Source organism: Corapipo altera, unplaced genomic scaffold (assembly GCF_003945725.1).
Source record: "Corapipo altera isolate COAL_440 unplaced genomic scaffold, ASM394572v1 61281, whole genome shotgun sequence".
Classification (NCBI taxonomy): domain Eukaryota; kingdom Metazoa; phylum Chordata; class Aves; order Passeriformes; family Pipridae; genus Corapipo; species Corapipo altera.
Window position 1 is genome coordinate 2,983,827 of NW_020884921.1, and position 12,265 is coordinate 2,996,091.

General features: G+C 36.4%; 1 protein-coding gene across 1 annotated transcript in view; it reads left to right on the forward strand.

Moving 5' to 3' along the window:
• The window catches only part of LOC113953574, a 35,913-nt gene that overhangs the window by 574 nt on the left and 23,074 nt on the right, over nucleotides 1–12,265 (forward strand). The window contains exons 2-5 of the mRNA XM_027656843.1: nucleotides 722–3,214; nucleotides 5,658–5,840; nucleotides 8,684–8,851; nucleotides 10,505–10,606. Coding sequence (XP_027512644.1) covers nucleotides 722–3,214; nucleotides 5,658–5,840; nucleotides 8,684–8,851; nucleotides 10,505–10,606 — 2,946 coding nt within the window. The remainder of the gene's footprint in view (nucleotides 1–721; nucleotides 3,215–5,657; nucleotides 5,841–8,683; nucleotides 8,852–10,504; nucleotides 10,607–12,265) is intronic.

A 12,265-nucleotide genomic window follows, 5' to 3' on the forward strand; every position in this document is an offset into this window, starting at 1 on the left:
TCTTAGTTTAATAGCTTGTTCTAATCCTATTTAGGTAGATGTCACTGTAAACAGTTACCCTCTAATGCACATGACCTATTCTAAAGAAAGCCCAAACAAGACAGAATTTTATGTCATTGCATGAATGCCGTGAAATTTTGCCTAGTAGAGCCAGAAAACATAATTTTCTTCTGCTTTCCTGTGAACTGTGGCTCACATCTCCTGGCAATGTGCCACTGATCTGCAGTGTGATTGTGATAATATTAATTAGTCGCTTTGTTTGCTCACGTGTAGAAGGATTATAAAAGTCACATTCCATAGAATTTAACCCAAGCTACAAGCAGGCAGTAGGATATTGATTCTCCCAGTGGGTTCACAGGAACTAAGTAAATAATGGGAGGAGTAATAAAATTTAGAAGTGTAGCTCTTACTACATGCAAATAGTATATCTTATCCCCTAACAAATGCAAAACTTAATTTTTAAGAAAATTGCTAATATATTGATTTTCTCAAATCAGATTTAATTAACATGGCCCAATCTGATTTCACACTTGTTATCAAATAATTAAGGTAAAACAAGTTAATATTGAAATTTTAAATTAATGTTGTGTAAAATACATTACATCTTAGAAATAAAATAGGTATTTTCTATGAAAAGTAACTCAAAGTTAATCACACATTTATGATACTGCTGACCAAATCATGGAAAAATCGTTTTTTCTTTTCTTTTGCTTTAAATTAGATGAGCAGTTATCATCCATTTGTAAATGCCAGCAAAGTGTAGGAAGCCTTGAAAATAAAGCAGATGAGGCTCTGGCTCACTTTGCAGAGCCACCGGATATAAAGAGTACTGGTGAAGATGGCAAAGATCATGAAAACAAGAATCAGAGTAGCTCAGAAGCTTCTGAAGATAGAGATCTTGATAACATATCAGACAGTGAAAAAGAAGGAAAGAAGAAAAAGAACTGCCCTCCTAAAATGTTTTCTCCTCAGCAAGATGAAATCCTAGCTACAGTAACTTTTGGTGAATCAGAGGGCTCATCCAAAGGAAAAATTACACTGTGGGGCAAGCCAGACTCTTCAGAGTCCATTACCTTGACCACTGGAAAAATTTCTGCAGAAGTAAAATATGGCTCTTTTAATTTGAAAGTAGAAATTAAGAATGTTTCTTTATCTGATTCTGGAACAAACATTGTGGCTGAAAAAAAGAAAAGTTCTAAGAACAAAAAATGTTCTCATGAAAGACAATACCAGAAAAGTCAAGGTTCAAAATGTTCAAAGTACCAGTGTCCTTCAACTTACCATTCAGCAGAAGTCAATGGGAAATACAGGGGATCCTCTAAACATAAAATTCAAACTGCCATCAACAGAAGTACCTCCTTGGAAATGAACACTGAAGCAAAAGAAATTCAAGTGCAATATACCAGTGGAAAGAAAAATCTGAAGGTTAACATCAAAACTGGTGAGCAGGCACAGAGCAAAGCATTCAACAAGGAACATGAAGATATGTATTGGAGTGAAACAGATTATTCTGTAACAGAGGCACCATGTAATACAGATTGTGAGTCATCTTTTAGCTTTCATGAAAAAGTAGATTATACGTTTCCAGATGGATGTACACTTCTCCCTCCACCTAAAGAATTTGCTGACTGTGACAAAATGCATCTGGATACAATTGCAGAGGGGATGTCTTTGTACCCTGTTAATAGCAGAAAGGACTCTGACAGCCTCACTACAACCTTGAGTATTTGGGGGAAAGAAAATTTTTTCAGTAAACTTAACAAAGAGGACTATGAAGACCACACCAATGAAAAAGAAGATTTTTCAAAAGACAAAATAATTTTGTCAAAAATAAATAATACAAATTGTCTTGTAGCTATTAATGTTTTGCATAGCCCAAACAATGGGAAGAAGTGTATCAGTAAGAACAATGTATTAGGTCAAGGAAGAAATAACTGTGACAAACGAAGAGACACAGGACAAAAACCAGCAAGAAGTAAGTCTTTCCCAGATACTACTCTCAACGTACCATCACCAATTGACCCTAGAAGGGATTCTGGCTTTTATTCATTGCCATCCTTAAAAGTATTGCATAAGGAGACCAAAGCAGGGGATGTCTATAACAGGAACTCACATATTCATACAAAATATACAGAACTTTCTAAATGTCCTGACTTGACTTCCTCACTAACAGAGCTTTGCAAGTGCCCTGACTTGACTTCTCCACTGAAAAAATTGAGAAGTCTTAAGTCTTCATATCAGTATGCTCTCACATCATTTGATCATAATGTTACCATTTATCCATCTGAGCCTGAAGAAAGTTTAGATGGCACTTATTTGCTGAATGACTATGCAGACTGTGTTGGGCAAGGTGAAGAAACAGAAGAAACATTATTGGAGAGTCTTCATTCCAGTGGTACTATAAATGACAAAAAGGAAAATGGGTGTGAAGAGCCTCTGAGAAATCTGGCCATGTGGAAGGAAGACTCTGAGTCCACTGAAGAAGTTTTAGATAAAGGGACACCAGAGTACGACTATATAGAAAAGCATGTGGAATGGCAGAACAAAGCTCAGCTGGTACAGGTCACTCCACATTCTAGAAGCCCTGCAGGTGAATTCATTAATGACAAGGGGAGTGCTAATTATGCATCTACAGAAAACATCCCAAAACAACTTTCAACCTTAGAGTTAAATGTTCACCCACCCTCTGCAGTATCAACTGACTGTGCAGTGATAAATGAAAAACTAGATGGAAGATTGATCCAAGATGATGCTACATTATCTGAATGTTTTGGCTCTGCGGTAAGAAAAGAGTCTAACTTATTCTGCAGTACACCAGAAAAGTCTTTACTGTCATCCTTGTGGTTAGATCCCAAGGAGCAAGACATAAATAAAGAATCAGAAAACTTTTCTGAGATACAAGACCTATCTGGGTATGTCCTTGTTGAATCTGATTGCCATGATTCAGCAGAGGCTTCTGTATTATCTACATCTTCTACATGTACAGAAAAGAAAGAGAATATCACAGAACATTCAAATGTTAAGGAAAGGTCAGAGAACTTTTGCAGTAAACAGTCAACTGATGATACCTTAAGGAGAGAGCCTGGAGCACATCAACAACCTCACTTAGCCAAATCCAACTCTGAAGAAATTGAGAAAGGTTTTGAAATTAAAGAAAATTATTATGACAATGCAGATATCACCCTATCATCAGTAAAACAGATTAGTCAGAAAGGTAGGTATTACGAGACTTTTGAAGTTAATATCATTTACACACCTTTTGCCTAAGAGCTTTTTTGACATCTGTGTTTTTTTGGAAAATATGTCTCTATTTGAAGTTTACAATGATATCATTATGGTATGATATGCTTGGCCATGTGGTTGTAATATGTAGTTAATGTGTTAAGGATCCTAGAAGCCATCTTGTAGAGCTAAGTACCCTAAATAAAAAAAAAATTAAAAAGTTTAATGTAACTTTGATCAAGGAGCAGGTTTCCTGCATCAAACATTCCACTCATCCTATACATGTATCGACAGAAGCAAACACCACTACAGGAATAGTAAAAGCAGTTGCCACGTGGCATGAACGCAAAGCTCTAGTCAGTGTTTAAAATCACATAAATCTGGTTTTTCAATACATGTGATCTAAACAAATATTGAATTCTAAGTACATCTCATTCTTCACTCTGGATGAACCTTTAAATGCTTTGAAATGACCAGAGGGGATCCTTTAACCTTCTTTTCTCCTCTCTTTATATACTTAAAAAATCTGCCTACAAAAAAACCTTATTTTCAATAGCTAATATTTTACAAAATTTCTTGTCTTCCCTTCTATAACCCATCTACCCATATCCATAACTGGTCATTTAAAGTTAGTGGTTTGGATCATAAAACTGTTAAACCATACAGGGACCTTGCACACTATAGTAGGGGCTTTTTACATTATGAATATGTACAACAAATGTATGCATATCTCTTTTTGAAATATCACTCCAACCACTTTAGTTTTAACCTTTAATATTAATCAGGTTATATGCAAATATACCTCAGGTTGTCCTGTCCAGAGGTTAAGAGGTTTATACTGTTGAAAAATATGTATTTTCTCATTATGGAAAATGTCTTAAAGAACCTTAGTTAAAAGCATCAGAAGCTTTTTAAAAATCTTTTTAGTTCACAACATCTGCAAAAAATACTGGTATGACCTCCGTGGTTGCCTTGTTTGGCACTGATAATGGGCATTTAAAAAATACCTGAAGTCTATATAAACTATATAGATACGGTATGTAGGTACATATTGCTATATAGATCAGTATCTCAGTATCAATATATAAAATAAATAATTTATTAAATGGAAATCTCTATAGAACAAAGTATAGAATGAAGATACCAAAGGAAATATACATGTCAAAAACCTTGATGTTATACATTAGACCTAAACAGTTGAACATGCAGCACAGAAGTGAGGCGTAGCTATTTCTTGCATTTTTATTTTATTCTCTCCTCTTCCACTTTTGACCCTTACTAAGAATTATCTACTTGTACCTGGTCTGTAACTTTGACCCTCTTTTGGTCTAGGGTTGTATTTTAATTTGCCTTCTGTGTTATTCCTAGCAGTGCTGTGGAGGTGTTACATCAAATAAATAAACATGTGCATCCTGTAGGCAGTATAAGCATTTAAAGTTTTAAAACTCTTTAATAGGAATCAAAATCCACTTGTAGTTTGGGATTACAAGCCTACTTTATCAAGACAAGGGGAACAAAGGGCAATGTGGGACTTCCTGAACGTAGTAATCCAGTGACACAGGAAAGGAAACGTGGCGTTTTTCATCAAAGAGTGATATCTAGAACAGAGGAGAAAAACAGATGCAACTGTGGTAAACAGAATGGAGGAGAGGAGCCCTGGCAATCTAGAAGTCTACTGGTGTTGTGGGGACTTCACTGTTATCGGAGGGGATAACATGCCCCTCATGCAAAGGGCACTACAACAGATAGGCTTCCTGACTCTCAGCAACAGTCTGGAAATAGTGCCCTGGAATGCCCTGGCTCTGTTCCTGCATCTCTGAGGGAGATGTAGTGAAGCCAAACAGAGGCTATAGAGCCATGAGAGCATGGACACAATCCTTCAGGGAACCAGTTAAGGCTGGGCTCGCTTTCTCCCTGTCTGCCCTTGCCCGTGGCTACAGTTGCATTTTCGGAAGAGAATATAACACAAAGTCTGTTTTCCAAATATTTTTTAGGTGAAATAGTAATACAAAAATAAATTTATTCTGTTTTACCTAGAAAGAAACCTAAAATAGAAAGGTATATCCTCCTCTTATCTTCATAATCTTGCAAGATTATTAGTGTTCAAATAGGAGTATATGTATATCTCTACATACTGACCATTTAAAAATGCATGAGCACTTTAAATAAAATCCATGGGCAGTTTACACATTTTTGCCTTAAAATGGTGACACACAAATGGCTGTGTAGGTATTTAACTACAGATGACTTTACTTGTCTCTGCATGAAGGTCTCAGTTAGTCTAAAATATATACTTTATGAATATTTTCAGTATTTTTTGATATTTTCATTTGTATATTTGGTTAGATTACTCTTGGATTTAGAATGTGGAAATATTAAACACTTGTAGAAGTTGTCTCACCAGTCCTCACAAACTATATCTTGTTATAATTTAGACTTAAAATCAGAAATGAATAAAACCAGAAAGCTACCTTTGAAGAAGGATACCAGAGCAAGTGACAGTTCCCAGGAGGATGCAATAGACCAGTGGGCCAGAAGACGGAAACAGTTCAAAGACAGCAAAAAATGCAGTTCAACTGGAGGAAGCTCCATAAACAGCACAATCACTGAGGGATCAAGTGAGTACTCCAGTCTTACAATTGTGATCTTTCCCCTTTCTGTGATTGGCACTCTGACTGGGTTTTCAGCTGAGGAAATTGATCTTCAGTTCACAACCTGAGTGTCTATCTTAGTCATAATCATGACCAAGCATATTTTATTCAATTGAACTATTCCTTATAGGTAGTTAGTATCCTTTCTCCTTGGATAAGCAAACTGAAATATGGCTGAAAAAAAGTTGATTAAACCATACATGTTCATATACAATTAAGACAAACTCTAGGCACACGCAGGTGGCAGCAGGTTTGAGGTTATAGCAAAAATTATAATCCTTATGCCTACTTATGTCAAAGCAATGCTGAGGTGGGAGTGTGCTCTCCTCCCTAAGGAAACCACCTGCTTCAGCTTTTATCTTGGGTTTGTTGCCTACGTTGTCCTTCAGTGTGCCTCTACTGACTGAAACAGTTAGACCCATAACTGTCTCATTAAGAAATCTGTCATCTCACCACAGACTTGGATGGCAAGCAAGATACCCTAAGGCATCTAATGTGGTACCTATGTTCTGGTAACTGAGCCAATCCCTAAGTTTTTAGTACCTGTTAATGAAGTAGCAGAAATGACTGGCATTTTACATGGAAATAAAAAAAAAGCTCCTTATTGGTAGTAGTTTTCATTCTTTGCCCCTAAAACAGATTAAAATCCCTGGTAATGAGTTTAAAAAGTTTCTATGTCAAACCACCTGAGCTCAAGAAACCTACCATGAGATACTCACACCAAGATAAATTGTTCATTGATTTCAACAGTAATGTCCCTGGAATATAAAGCTGAACCATAAATTTTACTAGCTCAAGCACGTATTGGTTTTATAGAAAAAGTATATATATAGAAAAGAACAAGTTGCAAGAGCTAAAATTGCTTTCCTTGAGATAAAGGTTTTGGTAGCACATGGTGTGAACCCTAAATGATCTCCAGAACAGACAATTCTTCCACAAATTCTTCTATCTAATCATTTTGGATGGTGTGCTACAGGCCTGACACTTCTGTCCCTTTTGCTTTGGTAGCTAGGCTGTTCCCTCATGTTTGCAGAGTTCAGACAACCCTGACTGATATTTAGAAGCAGCAGGTTCTTTCATGCTTTTTTCCAGCAGTTGGAAAGAATTGAAGTGTTCTGTTTGTGACACTCAGATTGATATCTGTTCTGAAAACTCAAGGAGAGGAGAGAAGAAATGTCTTGGCATGACTCCATGCTGCCAGTGTGGCAGTATGTGTTTCTGTAGTTTTGCATATTTGTCACATTTTAAGCTTTACTACAATTAAAAAAATCAGTATTAAACTGGCAAAATAGTGTGCTATACTGAACTGCTTGGTGCTAGTCTAGGTTTTATTAATTTATGCATTCAGGCTAGCAAGCTAAAATGTGCTTCAAACATATCAGCATAGTAATGTTTATTTATTTGTTTTTTTTTTTGTTTATTTGCTAGAAACTTTTTATGTAGTTAATCTTGCCATCTCATGCATAATAAGGGAAAAAACAGTGGGTGTGAAGTATTTGTCTACATAGATATAGTTGAGCAAACTGTCTGTCACAAGGCCGCTTAGATATATTCAGGAAGTAACTTCCCAAACAAAACAAAATAGAGGTTAATTTTTATCTTTTGAAACTGGAAATCATTCTACATAATTGTGACTTCTAATAAAGGTAAACAAAGCAAGCAAATCCTTTCTCCAGCTACATTAAATCTAGCTGCATTTTACCAGGCATTTAGTACTGAAAGGAACATGATGGTTTTTTTCCTCTCAGACAATTTATATTTTCAATCTATCTGTTAGCATAGTGTCTGATGATGTATACTTTTATGTGACTTTCAACATCCAGTTTTAGCTTTGAAGTTAAAGCTCCCGATCTGCTTGAGATGTTGTCATGCACAGCCTTTTCCTTCATAGTCAAACTGCTGTTTATAGCCTGTCACACAGACAGCTGCCTGCCATCCTCTTGCCTTTTGAGCCTGAACATTTCTGGTTTTACTCTCAGCAGAGAACTAGAGGTCCATCTCCATGGGGACTCAGTGCAAGACATTTTGAATGTAAATTAATATAAAATATGAACCTGAAAATCCTTGAGATAACACATGTAGCATCATGTCTTGAGATCAGTTCAGTTGTTTAGAGCATGGTGCTAATAACTCCAAGGTTGTGGGGTCAATCCCTATATTAACCATTCCCTTAAGAGTTGGATTTGACGATCCTTGTGAGTCCCTTCCAACTTAGAATATTCTGTGAAATGCTGTGAAATATCCAACAGTCTAGGACAAGCCAAAAGTTCTATGTTAAAAGAAAAAAAAAACACCAACAACTATTATTTCCTCACCCCACTTTTAACAAAACTACACGTCTGGAAGAGCTAAGATTAAGAAAACAGCAAATATGATCATCGCTACCCAAGTCATGTCAGATACTTTTCTACTTCTCTTTTATCTTCCCATATGCACCGAACTTATACTAAATTTCTAGAAGACTTGTTTGGTTTCCTGATCAAATGGGCCACATAGGAAAGCCTAAGAATCAGCTAAAGCCAGACTTCTCTTAAAGAGGTGTAGCTCCTGTTTTGATCATTTGCATTAAGACTTCTTATTCAAGTTCAATATGCAATAGCATCCAGTATTGTGGTCTTATATTTGGAAATCTTTGCACACTGCCCCTTTAACACTAAAAAAAAATTGAGGAACTCCATACAGACATTACAAACAGTTTATTAAAATCTTGTGGCACTTCTTCCATGCCAGCTGGCTAAGAATAACTGTCTGTTACTCTTTATGCATTTTCTCTACTGACGTAACTTTCACTCATTTTATCATCATGGCAGTAAATTCAGAGGATGCTCGATCAGTAGATCTTGGACTATATGCTGAAAATGAAGACAGAGGTTTTTATACAGAAAACTTTCATTCTGCTTCCTGGGTTTTCAGAGGAGATGATGTCTCTCCGGATAACAGTCCTAGATGTCTCAGCAAAAGACCTAGACCAGTGGCAAGTAAGTTGGCTAGAGCAACAGATAATAAATGTCATAGAAATTTATTTATTTTAGGCACTCTGAGGTTTACTGGGGATCAACATGTGGCAGAAGATGCTGGATGCTTATGCTGAAGACAGGAAAAAGATGAATGCAAAACTCTAAAAGATTATTGAAGTAAATAAGTAGTTCTTATTTACCTAACATCTTGCAAAATGTCATAATTACTTGACAAAATTGAAACTGGTAAAATGTCATAATTAAGCCTCAAGAGATAATGGTAAAGACAGGGTAATTTCATAACTTCTTCAAGCCTGGCAAAATCATAGAGAGATACTGATGGTCATAAATTATTATAATGACCATAAAATCTCTTCCACATCAAAATTTTAAACATAGTAGATCCAGAAAGGAAAGAATCATTTGCTATGAAGCTTATTCTATTTGGAACTTAGACCCTGTTGTGCAAAAACATATTGTGAACAACTGTTTAAGGGAGATCCGAGCTTTTCCTTGACTTTTCAGATGTTAAGTTACTGAAAAGTAACACGGCTCAAAGATCTAAGACAAACTGAACACTCCTGCAGCTTTCCAGGAGATTGTTCTTTGTTGGAATTCATAAATCATTCAGAATATGAGAGAAAACAAATGTCCTCTATAAATCTCCTGATGTGAAAAATCTCCTTTTACACACCTAAGAATATTCTGGAAAACCATTTTGATTGCTTCTTCCCCCAGAGGAGAGCTCAGAACTTTGGCAAGATAGTTAAAGTCAGTGCTATGAAGTATCTATTTTAGACAAATAATATCAATTGTTACTACTAAAGTAACATTTAAAGCAATTTCTGTCATCCAAATAGTACATAATTTGAAGACAACACAGCTGTCATAAGTTGCCATTAAATTGGCCTCCATTAAAAAAAACAAAGCACAGTAAGTTAGTCATATCATCAAAACCAGACACTCTGAGAAATCAAATTTACACCAAAGTCCTTTGTAAGCACAAGATTTGCTAAAGATCCAGGCCATTTGAGACAAAATAATAATACTAGACCCTGCAAAAAAGGAAGTAAGTATGCAATTAGACCCTGATTTTCCTTTTACTGAGGCTGATCTCTTTAACAATTAATTTCTGCTGAGTTAAAAGACAGGGGGCGGAGGGGGAGGGTGGAAGGCAGTGGGAGTAGACAAGGAAGGATAATCAAAAGGAAAAGAAAAAACTACCCAGAAGATAGAGACCTTCTGAAACATAAAAAGAATGAAACTACAAGAAGCAGATTTAAACCCATTTGAGAATTTAGAGTGTATTTTGTATTTGCAGCATTGAGGTCTGACACAGAGAGAGGAATGTTTTTCTCATCGAGAACGTGATCAGTAGAGTGGAATATCTGAACACTTCCCCACCTCTTCACTACGAAGTCCGGGCACTTAATTTAAACTACTGATGAGACCACACTTCATTGATACTGCCTGTCTGTGACCTAACGTAATGATATTTGATCAGTCACAATGTGAGGGGTGGCACTGTCCAAGGACCAGCTAGGTACTGAAAGCACCCCAACAATTTGTAGAAACAGTAAATGCCAGTCCCTACAAAAAGTTTTGAGAACAGGCTGCTGCTTGTTAAATTCAACTTGTACAGAAAAAGGACATCTCTTTTTTCCAATTTTGCAGTTCGAGAAAGAACAGTGAAGATTGCTAAAGGAACTGGTAATTATCCTTGGGGTTTCAGGATCCAGTTCTCAAAGCCTATCCTTGTGACTGAAGTTGACACAAGTAAGTTGTGTTTGTATTGGTTAATTTTTCTTGTGTTTGTACAGGTTAATTTCTCCTATGACAATGTATAAAAATAAATACATAATGTTTAATATATTATATATGCTGATATAATCATATATCTACATGATATAATATGATCTACATAGTATAGAGCATCTGTTTTGTATTAATATCTAATATAGATGTACATGAATAATTTCCATAATTAGTGGGTGCAAGGTGTTTAATAGCATACCCTTGAACTGTTCGGGAGAAACTGCTTCAGAACCCTAGTATCCCTGGGGATAAAACAGACTCCACTGCTCTGTCTCCTTCCATGTCAATTGATACATTGTGCAAATGCCTGTATTCAACCTCTCTCCAGATGTAGAGTCTAAAACTGTTGTGGACTGACATCCATGAATGACAACATGACTTTAAAAATTAAATGGGGCATGCAGAGATCCTTCTAACATTTTCAAAAGTCTTACTGACTTGTGACACTTCTGCTTGGACGGGTTTCCATTGAGCCATCTGTCAGCCATAACAGGTGTGCTGTTAACTTCTTCAGGGTAGTATGATGATTGTGAGAAACTCCAAAAGAAACTCCAAAACCCAACTGAGTAAAAAAAAAAGTGTCAACAAAGAGTGTACAAAAAGTACAAGAAGTATAAGATGATGCCTCTAGAGAGCAATGATGGCATGTCTTCACAACGGTGTTGCCAGTTTCACTCAGGAATTAGACCTTGGGAGTCATCACTGAAAGGTCTCTGAAATCATTGGCTCTGTGTATACTGTCAGCTTAGAAATCTGGCTAAAAGCTTACTGTATCAGTAACAGCCGTGAGAATGAGACACAAGCAGAGTCATTTTACTGCTGTCATCTAAAACCTTCGTTCACCCAGATCTAGAGTAGTTTTTGCTCTTTGCGTCTCAGGATGAGTACCGTAGAATTAGAGAAGGAGCAGAAGATACAGGAGACTGTGTTAGATTCTTATTACAGAAAGCAGATATAGTGCTAAAAGTCATCCCACAGGAAGAATGCTTGCCTTCTAGCAAGGCATCTAAGAATAGATTTGTCACTATTACCAACCGTATGTATTACATTGTCCATCTTCCTGACAATATCAGGGAAGCCTGTGAAATCAGAGGCCTGTGAACTCATTAGTTCCTTACCTAAATACAAATAAAATCAATGGCAATGAATACAACAATAGCCTTGAAACTTAGTAATTTATCCCTGCTAATCTACTAATGAAAATTAAGTCTAGCTACTCACATTATTTATTTATATATTATTTTCAAGTGTAGTTGCTTTAAACCTGTGGGAGGAAAAAAAAGGGTTGGGGTTTTTTTTAGACAAACATCTAGAAAAATTGTGTTTTCTCAACATATGACTCATTTCATTTAAACAGAATAGATATTAGAAAGAAATTCTTTACTGTGAGAATGGTGAGGCACAGGAACAGGTTGCCTAGAGCAGCTCCGGATTCCCCATCCCTGCACAGGTTCAAGGCCAAGCTAGCTGGGGCTTTGAGCCACCTGGCCTAGCAAAATGTTCCTCTGCCCGTGGTAGGGGGATGTAACCAGATGACCATTATGGTCCCTTCCAGCACAAACCATCCTATGATTCTATAATAATTATTTTAATAATATTTTAAAGACCACTTAGGATCAT